The sequence below is a fragment of the Onychostoma macrolepis genome, chromosome 09, assembly GCF_012432095.1.
Source record: "Onychostoma macrolepis isolate SWU-2019 chromosome 09, ASM1243209v1, whole genome shotgun sequence".
In the NCBI taxonomy this organism is placed as follows: domain Eukaryota; kingdom Metazoa; phylum Chordata; class Actinopteri; order Cypriniformes; family Cyprinidae; genus Onychostoma; species Onychostoma macrolepis.
Genome location: NC_081163.1, coordinates 29,440,906 through 29,459,463, shown reverse-complemented (window position 1 = coordinate 29,459,463; position 18,558 = coordinate 29,440,906). Strand labels below are relative to the sequence as shown.

General features: G+C 38.9%; 1 protein-coding gene across 6 annotated transcripts in view; it reads right to left on the bottom strand.

Moving 5' to 3' along the window:
- Nucleotides 1–2,782: 2,782 nt before the first annotated feature.
- The window catches only part of akap11 (A kinase (PRKA) anchor protein 11), a 33,955-nt gene continuing 18,179 nt past the window's right edge, over nucleotides 2,783–18,558 (bottom strand). For 2 of the 6 annotated variants that reach the window (XM_058786472.1, XM_058786468.1), the window contains 6 exons: nucleotides 14,110–18,265; nucleotides 13,813–13,968; nucleotides 12,266–12,352; nucleotides 10,836–10,882; nucleotides 10,275–10,456; nucleotides 2,783–6,089 (listed from right to left, as the gene is read on the bottom strand). In XM_058786472.1, the coding sequence (XP_058642455.1) occupies nucleotides 5,928–6,089; nucleotides 10,275–10,456; nucleotides 10,836–10,882; nucleotides 12,266–12,352; nucleotides 13,813–13,968; nucleotides 14,110–18,265 (4,790 nt within the window). In that variant the 3' untranslated portion in view covers nucleotides 2,783–5,927. Of the gene's footprint in view, nucleotides 6,090–10,233; nucleotides 10,457–10,835; nucleotides 10,883–12,265; nucleotides 12,377–13,812; nucleotides 13,969–14,109; nucleotides 18,266–18,558 lie in introns of all 6 variants that reach the window. The other 4 variants (XM_058786467.1, XM_058786469.1, XM_058786470.1 and 1 more) reach the window with 4 other exon arrangements.

Below are 18,558 nucleotides of genomic sequence, written 5' to 3'. Positions count from 1 at the left end.
TCATGCAAAGCCCCAGTAAACACTGATATTTTGAAATGACTCAGCTGCTCCTCAAGTGAATGAGGGGTCTTGAAGACCTCTTGAAGCTGACGCTCTCCCACCGTGGGATGATTCCATGGTAAACAGGGCCAACCTCACTAGCTCAGTGCTGTGGGAGAGCCCTGTACCACCCACCCGAGAGTTCAGTTTCAGCCCACAAACACAACAGAAACCACTGCCATGTGCGTCGTCGTGTTGTCTGAGACGTCCTGGTTACGGCCACTCGATACTCCTTGCTGTGAGGTAAAACAATGGCCTGTGGTCACGAATGGAAATTAACTGCTAATAGATTCAGAGAAATTGGCACGGGGCATTATCTTACAGCCATTCTGCCAAGTCACCGACTCCCGCCCGCTTCTTTCATGAAAGGTGCCGGGAGACGACCCCATTGTGATGGTCAAATGTCATCTGGTTCATGTTCTGAAAGGTCGAAACAAATAGGGTGGTTGTTGGAATTTCTTCAAGACGATGCTATCTATCTTTTCCGCCAACCTTTTAACTAATATGAAGGACGCCATTGCACTGGCGTGACCTTATTGAACTGTGGCAGCTATTGTATTTATGTCGAAATGAAATGTAGTGTGCCATGAGAAATAGCTTTTATGAGTGTTTATACCCTTTATGAATAGAGGAAATGAATCTGAAAGACTTTCTACACCCAGCTGTCATCAGAACTTCGGTGATAAATCACGGCAGCTTGACCGTCGCATTGGACTGCGTGCTAATTATTGCGAGTCAGTGCCTAGCCAAATGCGATTTGTCATAATCCATTAAGAAAACATACATCTGGTGCTGCTAGTGATGCAAACTGAATGAGTTCCAACCCTATGTGGTTAAACAAAAGTTTTATTTTCAACAAAACATTCATTAAGTCTCTTTTATTGAGGAGACAAAATAGAAAGCAGTGAGGATGAGGTAGGTGGAGATTATTTACCATATGTCATGAATTTCAGAGCCGCTTCTCCTCCACAATGGATTCACCCAGCAACGCAGTCCTTGTGTTAGGGTTGGGAAGGAAGTGATATCATTCCCTGAATCATGGCAGACCCAAAGGGGGGATTCCAGTCTAAGACTAAGCCTGTCTGATGTCAGACCACACCAGTTGGGACGTGAGGCCAACCTAATAAAGTCAATGGGTCTCTGCTTGTGTTGGCTGAGGGCTGCTGAGAGCCACCTTGTGTAATGGTGCGAGGGTTGGGTGTGGATGACGGCACAGAGGGCTTTCATCAGTGCGTTAATGGGCGATTCATTGAATCTACTCTATTGTAATACTTGCTGCCATTTGGAATTCTTTCGCCAGCATGTCATTACAAAGCCTGAAATTACTGTGAAGCTCATTGCCATTTAACAAACACCAAATCTGTTGTTCCAGCTCTGGAGGACAGCACATTTTTCAGCTTTAGTTACAGTAAGGAGTGGCTGTAAGGGGTGAAAAACAATACTTGACAACTTTCATTGGGGGGTATTATGATACATTTTTTTTCATTCCTCTAGAGGCCAGCTTATAATGTTAGTAAAGTGTTTTCTGAGTTGTTACTGACCTTTTTCCTCCTTCTCACTGACCCTAAAAATTAAATGGTCCATTTTTTGCTGCTACTATGCAAATGCCATTCACATGCGGACTGAAATACAACTCCACTTTACTTGCAAGCCCGGGGATTTGAAAAGCTGATCTGTACTATAATGAGCTGATTAAACTGATAAAATCTAGGTCTGACAGATTTTTTGAAAACATTTTTGCTTTCCACTGCACTGCTTGTCAATGTGCTAGATGAACTCGTTTGACCTTCGCACTTAAAGTACATTTCAAGACTTTTTCTGCATCCCAAGCATGTCTGCATGTCATGTGTGAGTGATTAAGCAATTCATGCACATTCTGTACATTTTGAACAAAACGTTCTTCAGTTATGTTTTCTTTAATAATGTTCTCAAAACGTTAACACAATTTATACATCTATTCACTCACTGTTCTTGGAACATTTTTTTTTAGTTGGACATCCTTTTAACATTTTTTTTTTAAATGTAGCAATTTCAATGTTTTTCAATGTTCTCTGAACATCCCTATAATGTTTGCAAAATGATCAAATGGAATGTTTCCTTAATAGTAATGCATAACCAAGACAAAATGTGGACATTTTTGGATGTTCAAAGAATGAACTTTTGCACCTTTAGACGATGTCAACTTCCAGTGCAGCGCGGTGCATGAAAATAATAAGAAAAATTAAGCACAAAATTAAATCTGGAGGAAGATTACCACAAAAGGACAAAGCAATATGTTTACTCTTGTTAATAATAATACAAATATGATATATATATATACAAATATTATATATATATATATATATATATATATATATATATATATATATTTATTTATATTATAATTAGTTGTGATCAACAGTCATTAGAAATGACAGGAAGACTACCACAGTGTGCTATCACAGGAGAGTACTATTCTGGGAGCATGTGTAGCACTGACATTTCAGCAGAAATGCGTAGTAAGTTGACACCATTTTATATATATATATATATATATATATATACAGTACATGAACCATAAAAGAGGATGTATGACATCTGAAGCTTGCGGAAATATGGGACGAGATGTCTTTGCAGGTTAGTTCAAATAATTGCTCTATTTATAGATTAAAGTTATGTTTCCATGGAACAACAACATCTTTTATCTCAAATATGTCAGATGAAAGATAATGGAGAGTGGAAAGTAAATAAGCAGACGCCACGATTGAAATGAAAAAGCTTTATTACCCACAGCTTTTTACAGTGTACAGGTGTAGTGCATTAAGCTTTAATGTGTAAACTACTCAGCAACTTCACTGGGGGGACAAGTAGTGTCTTCACCATTGCAACTTATACTTACATAAATTATTAAATACCTTATTTGGCAATATTATACAAATGGGCAGGAAGAAAATAGAGAAGTCAGTGCCCACTACACTATGAGACAGGATGGAGGAACACTGCACAAGTAACAAAATATTCATCTGTTTAGTATGGCGTGTATTCTGCATTATACATGTAGCCTTACTTTTAACACAAAATAGCAATAGATCATTTGTGAAAGATAGGAATGTACACAAAAATAAGGGGAATAAGAACACAAGGGCAGAACATCTACAGCATTAATGTTTACAATAACTGCAAGAGCACAGATGCATATACAATCCCACTGAAAATGAGGCATCGCTGATGGTCACGGCGTGCTTCAGCCAACTCCTCAAATCTACTCAAGCGTCAATGTTCATATACAGCATTTAGCTTTCTTCGCTTCTCCCACAGTATGGTTTAGGTGATACTGCTATCATATGCAAATGTCCGACACAGTGTATGGCAGGTTTTAAAACATTTCAAAAGAATGTAAACAAATACTGTTTGAGTGCAGATCCAAACGTATTTGGCAGCGCTGATGTTATGCAACAGCATGAATACAGAAATGCGTTTTTTGTTTTGTTTTTTTTCATAGTAGCAGGTAGAGTGGCCAGATTTAAACCATGCACAAGATCATGAATCAGCACTGAAGAGTACATCCATGCACACGTAAAGAGAAGTACATGAAGCATGGGCTGAAAGCGCGTCATGCGTGTTACAGGAAAGAAAGCACAAGATACAACAATCTTTACAACTACGATTGACTCCATAACATTTCTCTCATCATCGAATCACACTGTAACTGTATCTGAGTAAGACAAATCTCAGAAGCTTCATAAATATAACACTTAAAGGAACAGGTCGCCCAAACTTCTGTCATTATTTACTCACTCTCATTGCTGTTCCAAACAAATATGCAGTTTTTCTTCAGTGATTCTTCAATTTTCTTACATGGTAGCCCATTTTCACCACTGAATAAAAAAATAAAAAGGTAATTTTTTCTTGTTTATATCTCGCAATTCTGACTATATCACACAACTGTAGTTCAACTTGCAGTTCTGAGAATACATCAGTCTTTTCCCCCCTCAAAATTTAACTCACAATTTCTAACCTGCAATCGGAAATTTTAAATTGCGAACTGCGAAAAGTCAGAATTGCGAGATATAAACTCAGAATTGCGAGTTTTTATCTCGCAATTCTGACTTTATAACTCGCAATTGCGAGTTTATGTCTTACAATTCTGACTTAATTTCTCAGAATTACAAGTTTATACCTCGCAATTCTGACTTCATTTCTCGCAATTGCGAGTTTATATCTCACAATTCTGACTTCATAACTCGCACTTGCACATTTATATTTTACAATTCTAAGAAAAAAGTCAAAATTGCGAGTTTGTATTTATGCAATTCTGAGAATTCTCAGAATTGCGAGATGTAAACTCAAAATTGAGAAAAAAGTCAGAATTCTGAGATTAAAAACCTTGCAATTACTTTTTTTAATTTTTTTATTCAGTGGTGGAAACAGGCTTCCATATATAAGATTTCTGAAGCCATATAATATATTTAGTTTGTCTTTATCAACCACAAAATACTTTCAATATAGGACACTGGTCCCTTAGGGCTTGATAAGTTTGACGTGCCAATCAGCTACTAGATGTCAGCAATCTGTCTTTTATGCTTAGCTATAATAAGAGTGTTTTTTAAAATCTAAACAAAGATATAGGGAACGGCCTGTCTGACCATTCCTCAGTAAAGTGCAATATTCAGTGTAGTGCACACTAAAGGTCAGGCAGTGAGTAAGATGTTTGCGTGGAAGAGACTGAAGAGACGGTGACTATCTCGCAATCATTTAGTAATGCACTACCAGTGCGTCACAATTCAGATATACTCACTGCAGATGTGTCCTCATTTAGTAATGCACTACCAGTGCGTCACAGTAACCTCCAATGTGTGGACAACACCAGGAGGAAATTAGAAAAAAAAATGTCCCCTGTAGGTAACGTTCATTAGCTTACTGCGGGTTTCCTCATTTGGCAAAGGGGTTTACATGTTTAGCATGTTTAGCTTTTTAAGCTAAGTTTAATAGTATGTTTGCATTTTTCCTGTAAATTGGCAACCAAAGACCCTTCACTTTGTGGTGAACTAAAACACGTCTGATTCTTTATGGGCATTGGATCATGAGAAGTCTGATTGCAGCAACTCGATTCAATTTTACACTCTAGAAAAGTATATTACAGGTATACCGATTGATTTTCAACTATTATGAATAGCCAATCACACTAAAATAACTGTTTGAGTCACAAGAGAGGAATGTAAAAGTTACTAATTGTTGATGTATTCTTTCAAGAGTAACTATCTGTGTCTAATTACCTGTGAAATGTTATTTTTAAACCGTCACGCCCGGTATCCAAGTATTGTTGCCAAATATGTGCTGAAACAGGGTTGTTTGTAATAATTACCAAGTGATTCTCTTATGTGTTCTGAATCATGGAATACCTTACGTTGGCCTGGAGAGCTGCTGGATCGCATAGCTGGTCCCTTCGACAAGTGCAAACATCACCGCAAAGGAGAGGTATGGAGATGACATAAGCTTTCCTGCAGCCATGGGGATTCCCTAACAAGAAACCAACTCATAAAACCCATCCGTCTTTTGTGTTGTGGCAGGGTGTGAAAGCAAAAAGCGGGTAGGCATCAGTGATGGCGTGCCAAAAGCATGATATGCAGTCTAATCTTAAAGAAAACAAAGTGACAGTAAAAAGAGAGGTGAAAGCAAGCAAAAGGTACTCTCGGTCACGGCATGCAATACACACACTTGAACGAACGGCTCTTAGATTACTTCAGTTGTTTCTGTGGCGCCCCCTGGGTGGCCACGGGTGCACAAGCAATACACAACACATAAACACATTCCACTGGCTATGCCTCTAGGTTTGGCAGATACATTGCAGATCACTGTAAAGTGACAGGAAACGTTTAGTGGCTGACAGGTGTCAGTGTGACGGTGATTTACGCTTGCTCCAGAAGCCACTGGAAGAGGCTCTTGTGGCCGTTCCTTGTGTCCCCAACCTCTTCCTCAGTGCGACGTTCTTCAAAGTATCTCAGAAGAGCCTGCAGGAGGTCGCCGACCCTGAACTCTCTCTCCCTCAGCCTCTGCGCCACGGCTGGCAGCTGGAGCCACAGAAAAACATACAAATTTAAGCTACAGTTTTGGATCTCAAACATCCTGATAGATACTGCTAGAGTTGGGTGATAGAGCTAAAACATTATCTAAAATGTAATTAACATTATGCCTCGTAAAAAGACTTCATTTTTACCTAGATATTTATGCATTTACTCTGAAATGGCAGGGTATTTTAAGGTGTTTTGTTATTAAAATATGATTTATTATGTATTACTAAACATGTTGCAAATTTCGAGGTGAAAAAGTTGAAAAGTTCAAATAGTCAAATTTAAAATTTGCATCAGCACTCAAAAATGTTCACCTCAGTTCTGTTCACTGAGTGTGGCCTTTTACATACACACAATATATATATTTTTCCACACATGTTCAAAAGTTAGATTTTTCTCATGCTCACCAAGGCTGTATTTATTTAAAGAAAAATAAACAAAATCAAATATACAGTAAAACAGTAATATTGTGAAATACTGCTACCATTTAAAATATTTTTTTTGTAATTTGAATACATTTTAAAATGTAATTTATTCCTGTGATGCAGCGCTGAATTTTCAGCATCATTACTCCAGTCTACAGTATCACCAGAGCTGGGTAGTAACTGATTACATGTAATCTGGATTACGTAATCAGATTCCAAAAATTAAGTACTTGTAATTAGAGTAAATTACATTTTAAAATACTCGTAATCAGACTACAGTTACCTTTTTATAGAATACATGATTACATATTATTCACACATTAGCAATAAATTATTCATAATTTATTGATTCTCTCTAATTCCTCTTTTTCATCTTTGAAATTTTCCTTTCTAAAATAGGCTGCCGCTTATATACACTCAGAAACTCCAGTTTTGTGGACATTCACACATAGACTAGTCATTAGTCAGGTGGTGACACAGCATTTGACCAATGGATACAAAGGGGTGGTCAACCAGCTATTTTTGAAGGCTTGATTGTGTTTATGGGGGGCACTGTAACACGTGTTCATGCTTCGTTATTTATTTATTTATTTTAAATAGCATTATTTTTCATATATTTTACCGGCGTGTCCATTCTCCTAAAAATGGTCTGTTGACTTCCTGGTTCTATGAAGCCCCTTCCTCAGAAATACGCAATGGGCTCAGATTGGTTGGTGACTGTGTGCTCCTGGGGGCAGAGTTTATTTAAATTTTAGGGTTCGTGATATCACAAACCAAGGAAGAAGCTCGTTGTTGTCCCTACCAGCCGTTTGTTGTAGGCTTTAAAAAGCAAATTCTGTAAAAGAAAATATCTCTCTTTGCATTGAACTTTGCAGATGTTGTTTATGCTCAAACAGGAACATTAAATATTAACTAAAGTAAAAAAAAGAAAAAAAAGAAAAGTGAAATCATAATCAAGGACCCCTTTAAGTACCCCTGAGATTTTAAAATAAATAGTATAATAATTAAGTATAACATTTGCATTATCACAGTTCTCTGGCATTGGTTAATGGTCATATGGCATGCAGGTAAACATAAAATATTTCATTTTTTAGTAGGTGTTTTTAATTTTAAAATTATTTATTTTAATTAAATTACATGATTTATGATTAAATTAATTGTTAACTTTTCATTAAACTCACAAACTCCCCTGCAGGTCTTTACGAACCCCAGTTTGGGAAACCTTGATGTAATATAATGTTTAATGTTGTTAATTACAATGAATGGAATATATATTTACTTACTCTTTGTATTTTTACACCATTATGGTACAAGCTTATCCTATTTAAATCAATGTGATAAATGAGTTAGGACAAAAGTAAAGAAAAAAAGAAAAAACTGGTGGTGGTTGAGGAGAACCCCCACATTATTACTTAGGACCATGTGATATTTCAGTTTTTCTTTTTTAATAAATCTGAAAAAATTTCAACAATTCTGTGTTTTTCTGTCAATATGGGGTGCTGTGTGTACATTAATGAGGAAAAAAATGAACTTAAATGATTTTAGCAAATGGCTGCAATATAACAAAGAGTGAAAAATTTAAGGGGGTCTGAATACTTTCCGTACCCACTGTATATGTATATATATATATATATATATATATATATATATATATATGCGCTTACTTAAAGTAATCTGATTATGTAACTCACATTACTTGTAATACATTACCCCCAACACTGCTTAGTATTATCAGTTATTAACTTATGAAGTTATCAAGTGCAGTATATATTGCAGTGGGTGTATATATATATATATATACACATACATACATACATACACAGTATCTCACAGAAGTGAGTACACCCCTCACATTTTGTAAATATCATCTTATATCTTTTCATGCGACAACACTGAAGAAATGACACTTTGCTACAATGTAAAGTATTGAGTGTACAGCTTGTATAACAGTGTAAATTTGCTGTCCCCTCAAAATAACTCAACACACAGCCATTAATGTCTAAACCGCTGGCCACAAAAGTGAGTACATCCCTAAGTGAAAATGTCCAAATTGGGCCTAAAGTGTCAATATTTTGTGTGGCCACCATTATTTTCCAGCACTGACTTAACCCTCTTGGGCATGGAGTTCACCAGAGTTTCACAGGTTGCCACTGGAGTCCTCTTCCACCCCTCCATGATGCTTTGTGTTGTCTGCTAGTAAGCCGACTGTGAATGATGCGAGCGGTGTTACTATGTTGTCAGTGAGAAGCTGCAGCCGAGGCGGGGATGATTTCAGAACAGCAACAACAATGAGCTACATGTTTCTTTTCCCCTCATTTTTTCCAATTGACAGAAATCCGTCGTAGCGACGGAAAACTTTAGTCCCGGATAACTTTTAAAATGGATTGAACATGGAGCAGTTTTTCCTTGAGCGGGAATGGAAAACCCGGAGTGGACCCAGCGGAGTGATTACAGAATGCTAGAGTGGAGAGAGGAACGTGCTTTCACTCCACTCCAGGCTTTGATCACATCCCCTTCAGCAGGCCGAATACATCTCGTCTTTCCTTAATTTAAGACCTATTTAAACTAAAATTAAGACATTTATTACACTATTTGAGAAATTTAAGCCTATTTACAGCCTTAAAATGATGAAAAGTGAATTTAAGACATTAAGGACAGGCGGGAACCCTGCAATTGACGGAAATCCGTCGTAGACTCGCTGCAATTAATGGAAATCCATCCCCAAGTTGAGAGAAATCGGGAGTAAGTGCAGAAACGCTGTGTGCGCTGTGAAAACATGATGGTTACTGTAGTTCTAGACTACAGGCCAGGCCAGGCGAGAAAAAGTAACATAAGTAGAAGTAACGTAACATTATTAAAAAAAAATAAATAAATAACACAATTACCGTATTGTCCCGAATATAAGACAATGTTTTTTTCTTGGAAATACATCTGAAAAAATGCGGTCGTCTTATATTCGGGGTCTAGACTTTGACATGTCAGTAATACATCCACAACAATAGGTGGCGCCAAAAACGCATATAACGAGTGTGCCATGAAATATGTAATGTAATGTGTGTTGTAAAGTCGTGACTGTCATGTTAGTCTGATGGGACCAAACTTCCTCTGTAAGTGATTTTAAAACATAAGACTATACCCACATTTGAAGACTACAATAAGATTTCACTTCTACTGATAATAAAATTTTGGTTGGCTACTATGAGATGGATAGCCTAAATGTTATATAATTCAGATGGGCTACCTGTTATTTCAATGGTATATCAAAAAGTGTATATTTTTCAATGTCATTGTTGGTACATTTTACCAGTATTTACCATACTTTCAAAACAAAAATTAAAATAGGAAAAATATGCAATTTGAAAATAATGTTTTACAGAGAGAAAAACAAACAAATAAAAAAACAAAAAAAACAAGATTTGGTTATCAAAAAGCCTTTTTCCAAAAGGTACATCTGGAAAAAGGGGGGTCGTCTTATAATCAGGGTCGTCTTATATTTGGGACAATACGGTAGTTACTTTTAGGGAGTAACGCAATATTGTAATGCATTACTTTTAAAAGTAACTTTACCCAATACTGATTCTAAGGGCCAGATTTACTATCAGCTTGCACCAGCGCAAACCCTCATTTGGCGTTAAAAAATTACTGTCCGGATTTACTAAAGACACACAGTGGGAAATTAGCACTGAAAAGGTGTGGACACAGTTATTTTTGTGACTCACCTTATTGAATATGCATTTGTAGGAGTTCCAAGTGTTCTCACCTGCTGCAGCTCCTGGGCTGAGAACTGGCTCAGCTGCATTAAAGACAGATCAGCGATAGAGGCGGCAATCCACTGGAGCACAGCCGTCAACTGGGGGTCCACAGCTCGACCCTGGACGTCTGTACTGACCACCAGCAGAGCTCTTTCTGCCGGCCCATGTTCCCTCTCCACTCGCACCGCTCCTGCACGGACAAAACACACATACACACATGTTCAGCCCATACATACACACAAAAACCATCACAGAAAATAGTCTACTTCAGCAAACCAGTTCCCACGCTCTCTCTGTTAACTAGGCCAGACCCAGAACTCTGCTTGAGCTCATCTATTGACCCACATGGAGCCGGTCTGACAGTTAGACGACAAGTAATGTGGATAAATAGCCTTGTGGCTTTGACAGGGGCGCGCTGAAGGTGCTTGGCCAAGACAGACCACTTTAAATGAGTGGCAGCGCAAAAATAAGGGCTGAAATTAGTCTAACAGTTAAGGTCTAACAACAGACCACAGAATAAACACTAGTGTGGAAGAAAAATACTAAGAACAGATATAGTTTTCATTTACCGCCTGAATCCTCTTTGGCCTCAGCTTCCTTCTCTTCAGTGCCGTCACTGTAAAGTGAAAAATATTACAGGTGTAAGACTGTCTCAGTGACAGATGGAAGGGAAAGACACCACAAACAACATGCAGAAGAGAGTGATAGGAGCTCCCAGCTTCCAATTTCTAACATAAACCAGCCCCGCTACAATTCATGCCATATTTACGACTACTAAAACACATATTGATGCCGTACTTTTTAAAATGTATTTTTCTTCATGCCTTTAACTAAACAGTAGTAAAATTAGTAGTAATAGTATAAAAATCTAGCATATACCTAGTACAATTAAATCAGCATATAAGAATGATTTCTGAAGGAGCATGTGACAGTAATTGCTGCTGAAAGTTTAGCTTTGCATCACAACAATAAATTACATTTTAAAATATTAAAACAGAAATAATCTCTTTTAAATTGTAATAATATTTAAAAATACTACTATTTTATTGCATTTTTAATTAAATAAATGCAGTCTTGTTGAGCATAAGAGACTTATGAAATATTAAAAAATATTTTTCAAATCTCACCAACCCTTTAGTCTATTTTATTGTACTTCTACTCACAAAGTCTTTAGAAAGTTTAACAGCCAAACAAAAAGCATATATTCACAGTGTTTCTTAATTTTATATCACCAACAAAATCACTGCAAATATGAATACCATGAATAGCCTCAACTACAAAAAAGTTTTAAATAATAATAATAATAATAATACATACTGAATTGGCCTAAGCAGTCAATTATTTACAAGTGATAACTTGCAATATTGTTAGATAAATCAGCAGTATATCATTAATATTTGTTGCCCAGCTCTGATTTGGATCGCCATTTTCTAGCACAGGTTTACAAGAAGATTCTATATCTGATTCTATAACTCTTGACAATGACACAATGACACAGAAAGTGCAAAAAAAATAAATAAATAAAAATTCCAATAATAATGCTTCTTCAAATATTATTTTTCTGTGTCTGATGTATGGTATTATGAAGAGATCTCTGTTGCTTTTGTATGGAGTGAGTCATGGTGTACTCTAATCCACGTTTCATGTTGTGGACCTGAACTCGTATGGGATTTAGAGGCTGGGACATCCTTTTTCACTCAAACAGGAAGCATGCAATAAGGACAGATTGTTCATTCTTTAGAAAATACATCGCAACACACTTATGAAGTCAATGACCCAACCCCCCCGACACTTCCGACTCCCACAACTCTACCAACACATACACAAAGATCCAATTGACTAATTCCATCCTCTGAATGGAGAAACAAAGCGAAGATTTGTTTCTAATAGGTGATATCAGATACGTTTTCAGCACTTGCTGATAAAAAGTTGCAATGACATCATACAGTAATTAGAGCAGCCCACGCTGGCTATGCTGTGCCTCTTTCCATAGACCAACCTGTCTGATGGAGAGAAGGACAAATGCTCTTCATAAACCTCGCCTTCTAAACCCAGACTGCTCCAGCTACTGCTGTTTCCATTACTGCTGGGGGAGAGAAAAGAAGAAACACTACAAAATCATTTCAAAGTGAATCTGGATAACCTGCTCGAAGCTTTTTTTTTTTTTTTTTTTTACACGATCTTGATGTTAATTTATTTGTTAGAAAATGTTTAAAGGGCGATTTTTTTATTTTTTTTATTTGTTAGAAGAATCGGATTTTCAACCAAACACCAGTTGTAGCCATTATAGTTTTAAAATATTTCATGCAAGATGTAAAAGCAAAGTGAAAATGTAGTTAAATATAAGAAAGACATGTTCTACAGTGTTTTTCACTAAAATAATAAACATTTTAATGCTTGAAAGCTTATGCAAACAAACAGCTTGATCAGAGTCAATTCACTGAAATTGATTCACAGTTGTCAACTCTAAATCATGAATGCAATGAAAACATCTGTATTAACACTCTCATACTCATTAATAGTCATGATTAGACAAGAAAGGATAGAAATAACGGCCTAATCACACACATTTCTAACACTGATTAATGTTAACTGATCAAAGCAGTTGACGACATGAAAAAACAACAACTGTCAACTATCATCTATATTTGGATACACTGATGATTTATGGAGTACAGAGTGATACATTAATGATTAGTTACTCAGAAACACTGCCTCAAGCTGACAACCACACCTTTTATAAATATTTTGATAGATATTCATGGTATCATGGGTCGTTCAAAACAAAAATTGCTCATACATTCTAACTTTTAGTGTCTTGGGAGATATTAAATTGTTGATAGAAAATGCTTCCATTGAGACACTGCAGCCAAAAACACTACAAAACAATGCCTGCCTTTGAAAGACAAGACTGTGTGACTCAGTCGTCATGTTTTGAAGCCAAAGACAGTTACATTTTTCTGAGAATGAAAACAATATCCCTAAATGCTCATCTGGACAAGGCCCTAGGTGTTCCTCAGCAGTTTTGGAAAATGGTGAGAAAATCAGTATCTTTGGCTTCAAAGAAAGTGTAAAATGGTTTGTATATAAAAGGAAGAAAAAGAACAATAAACGTTCTTCAGCTATAATGAGTCATACAGTATGTTCTCCTACTCCAAAACCTAAACTGATAAAACTCAGACTAAACATGTGAAAAGAGTCAAAATACCTCCGCTGAAAACCAAACATGCCTGCAAATGGTATGAAAAATGCACTAAAGGGCTACTATACAAGTTACAGATCCAACACTGACAATATACTTCACAAATTCAGCCTGAGCTCTTCTATAGCACAAATCTGTCTACTGCGTATTGCACTGGTAAGGTCATTGAAAATCCATTCATTCCTCTGTTAATTCACCAAATTGTACTTTTCAGCCACATGCTTGTGAAAGGTGCACAAGAAAAGAAAGCAGAGTGAACTTGAGTGTGGTAGCCGACCAGCAATGCTTCATTTCAAGTTTAAATGAGCTGTGTATTGCTTGCAAGTGTGGTGGGACTTGCTCACCTGTCACTAAGATGGTGAAAGCTGCTGCTCTCATCTGGGTGGTCTTCTTCAAAACTCAGATTGGACCAACTACCGAGACTGTCATCACCAACACTCAAACTGAGCTGCTGACTCACCGTTGACTCCGTTACATTGACGCCTTCTCTTCTGGAGGTACTGAAACGGACAAAGTCATCAATCATGATAAGCCAATATTAAAAAAAATAAGTTTCAAAATCTAGGAAATCCACTTATCATGAGTAACTGATGAGCAATTTTAAGTGATAGTATGATTCTGTGAAAGATGTGTCACTGTACCCAAGATTGACGGTTTGGCAGACGTTGGACAATGCGGATGTCATAATCTCTGTGGTGAGACTTTCTGCAAAGCTTGCGCCATCATGGCCAATCCCACTGTCTGCATTCAGACTGGTGCAGCTAAGTTCCTTTTTGGCTTTCTCAATAGCACTGGAAACCATTTCTTCAGCAAAAGCAGCTCTCTTTTCCAAATCAATGTGTATTCTAGGAATTTCCAGTCCAGTCACTGCATTTGATTCTTGTTGCCTTCTTATTTTCACTCCCTGGAAACCACGATGGCCGTCTCTACTGCAAAACAGGCACTCTCGACCTTGGCAGTATCGACAAGCTTCATATGCCTCAGCCAGCTTTTCTGTGAAGGAATTGCGTTCAAGTGCCCTCCTGTCCGCCGCTTCCTGAACACTTGCCGGCCCCAGCGTCATTTCCAAAGTGTCATCGACAATTTTCCTGGCATAATGTTCAATGACTTGTATTACACCATTGTTGCTTTTGCCATCATTCAAGCTGCTGGTACTATGGTAGAGCCTGTTAGTTTCTGTATAAGGTAGAAGAGAGCATGAAAACGTATTTTTGATGAGATTTTCTGGCATGTCCTTGACAGTGGATTTCCTGTAGAGGCAAGAATCAGTGAGCGATTTTGGCAGTCTAACAGAGCTCATTCTCAGCTTTCTTGTAACATCACATGTAATGTTGTAGGCCAGCGACTCGGCAAAGTTCACAAGTTCTACATATTCATTACTGCTCATGTCTTGACCGTCTTGACAAGCACATGGCAGGGATTCACAAGATGATCCATCTTTTCCATCAATAAGTGCAGCGTGGGATGACTTAGATGTGGGAAACTGGGAAACATCAGGACTACGATCATTGTGCAAACGCCTAGAAGAGTGAAGCCTCAAAGGAGATCTCTGCTTTATTTTTCGTGCCGCATGAGCCAGGCCAGATTTAATAGATCGATACGCCAAGCGAGTGGCGTACTGATCTAATATAAGCTCTCGGTTGCCTCCCTCTTTCTTGAGCACCTTAATGAGGTATCCTGCATACTCGTCAGTGACACTCTCGCAACTTGGATACTCTGACGACATCCCACTTGAACTGCCATCACCAGGCCACTGACAAGTCAAACTTCCCAAAAGGCCGTCTCCGCTCTGACGTTTCTCTGCAGAGTTTACAGATCCTCTTTTTAGCGTTTTGTGACGACAGTGGCTAGAACTCATCATCTTCTTGACATCATTGATGACTTCTCCAGCCACTTCTCCAGCATACGTCCACAAAGAATTTAAAGTCTGCTCTGAGAACTGTGCACTATGCAAGGCGACACTGCCTTTGCTTTCGTCACCCACCAGCTTCTTCACATCTCCGAGGCTTAGCGTGTCCATCTCAGTGGCCATTGAAACAATGTGGCACGCTAAACGCTCTGCATAATGGAGCGCACTCCTCTCGATCATTCTGCTCCTGATGTTGGGACTCAGCTCTGCCTGGCAGTTTCTAGAGTGAGGACCATCTTCCTGGTCTTCCTCCTCATCTTCATTGCTGCCAGCTTCTTCAGAGAGAGACCTAATGAGTTTCAGCATGAAATCGGCCTTGTCTGAAACCGAACCTTCTTCTTTGGTGTCGGCGGCAGGCGGGTAATAAGGAGTGGGTGGAGGAGTTGCAGGAGAAAATTCTTTTGCGAGTGTACCTTTGAGCTTCTTCGAGAACTGTCTGATCTGTTTCTCGCTGTACTCGTCCGATGGCTGCTGAGGACTTGAGGGTGGAGTGCTAGGGATTTCAGTCGATTTTGTTCCAGAGTTGCTGCTTGAAAAATCATCTGCACCAACTTTTCTACCTCCACATGAGGCAACTTCAAAAGTGGGCACTTCCAATGTGTCCATTCTCACGACAGAACGGACCTCTGGGGTGAGCTTGGAGACTGGACGTACATTTCTGGAGGATGGGTCACAAGAGCCCTTTGACACCAAGTGAAAGGGAATCTGAGAGGGAGTCGATGCTTCGTGTGATTTAACAATTCCATGGCTTGGAGTGGATATGTGAGCTGCTATTGTTTTGCTCAAAAAGTCTGCACAATCCTCCACTTTCTTCTTCACTTTTGTTGAAGAATGCATCAGATCGAATGCCTCCCCTACTATTGTGTCCACCATATTCCCGGAGAAGTTTTGAAACGTCTTTCCAATGGAGGGTTTGTTGGAATCATTTTCAACCGATGGATTGCCAACAATTTCCTCACCACTGGCATCCTGGATTCTTGCAGGACCTGGTGATGATTCGGTGAGAGTTGCTTCAGAGGTATCTAAGGTTGAGGATGCCACTTCCACTTGGCAACAAATGGTTCTTTTAGGACTGGTCTGACATACGTGACCAATACTGGATTTATACTGAGAAGGCTCATCTGAGTTGTGCACATGGGATATTACCTTGCCAGCCACAGGAACTGGAACACAACTGGCCATACCGGACACACAATACAAGGCTTTCTTCACTGTGCAACCATCCTGCTCTTGATTTGCAGCCTCTGCGACGACCTGAGATCCAAGATAGCTTGTTTGGGCACTGCAAGTTTTTGTGATGAGAGAACTATCTTCAGCACTCACATAACAAATGTTGTCAACTGACACACAAATAGCTGCCTGTGTAGTGAAAGTCACATCAGCTTGTGAGAGCTCTATAAAAGCCTCTTGGAGAACAGACTCCGACAGGTCAGAGGCATAGGACGAAACCACTTCCTCCTCTTGCTCAAATGACCAGTCACTTGGTGTGAGTGGAGTTGAGGGATGTGAAAACTGGCAAACCTCCATAATACCTTCAAACACTAACTCCTCAGCCAGATCTGCAGCAAATCGTGTGACGGTATTGTTGAAAATCTGCTTTTTCACAAAGAGGAACTCTTTGAGGGCTCCAGAAATGGCTTCCCCTACTAGGAAACTGGCTAGACCGTTTATGGCACGCTCTTTTAACACAAATGCATGGCGCATACCTATCTCATGAAAGGCCATTTGAAATACTGAAGAAGTCAGTCTTGCAGCCAAATGGCAAAGAGTAGTGGTACAGGAGGACACACCTTTCTGCAAGTCCCTTAAGGCACTTCCAAGGCTCATTTCAACCAAGTCTGTAGCAAACTTCTGAATCCCATCCTTAAGAGACTGTGATTGGGATTTGGTGATGGTGACTGTCTCCTGGATGTCTGAAAGCTTCATTAGATGCCCATTAGTGTTTTTGAACTCCTTATGACACACGCAGCTCAAGTTCTTATTAATGTTAAAATCAACAGGGGAGGAGTACCCACAGACTGATCCAAGGATTTCTTTTGACAGGTTGTTGGCAAAATCTGAGTACGTTTTGTACAGCGAGCAAAGGTCCTGTGGTTTACGCAATTCTGAGCCATCTCCATCTGCCTTCCAAAAATACTCTAAGGATCCTCCTTCTCCCAGTGGGCTAAATGCAGATGAACTAACTGGACTGAAGAGCGGCCCGCTTTCCTCGCAGGGAGTCCTCACAGGCCGTGGGGAATCTGGTGAATCAGAGTGAATACTGTACGGTGATCCTGGTTTAAGTGGAGTTGGTTTCTTGACATTGGCTGGAAGAGTCCTATGATCAAATTTGTGAGGGTTCATTGCTGTGGTCGAGCACCCCCTTGATACAAATTTACAACCAGAGTTATCAACAAGCTTCTCTGTTTGACCAGGGAGGGGCTGTTCTTTAAGGACCTTGATGTTGGAATCAAAAGACTGGTCTAGTTCATCAAACTGGTCAAAGCTGTCGAAAAATTCACTCACTTCCGAGTCAGAATCTTCTACTCCGTCCTTTAAAACAGGGATCTTGGGAATGTCAAGTTTTGCTTTAAGACTCTTCTGATATCCAACTTCATCCAGGAATATAATAGGGCTGGGACTTGAGCAGTCTGACTCATCTGACTCTGTGAGGGATGTGGAAGTAGCGCATCCCTTTGGAAGACTGCTAAGTGCATATGAGCTCTCTGAACTTGTGGGCCACGTTGTTGACTTCAGGACAGTTTCTGACACTTTTGCAGCAGCCTTTTCCTTGTGCACTGACTTCCTCGGTATGGAACTTATAATAATGCGAGATCCAGATAAGTCTCTTAAATGAGAGGGGACAGTCTGGGACGCCACATCCCTTTGGTTCCTCTGACTACGGCCACCTGCAAGATCAGAGAACAGTTCATAATAACAGAATTCTTCTTAACAGTTAATTAAATCCAGAACTAGCAGCTGTTCATAAGCATTTACTTTATAGCTATCGATGCTTTTTTTAAAAACTGTTCAGGAGTTTAGGGTCAGTAAGATTTTTTTGAACTAAATTAATACTTTCATTTAGCAAGGTGGCATTAAATTGATCAAAACAGTGAAAACATTTATAATGTTACAGAAGATTTATATTTCAAATAAATGCTGTTCCTTTGAACCTTCAATTCACCAAAGAAACAATGAAAAG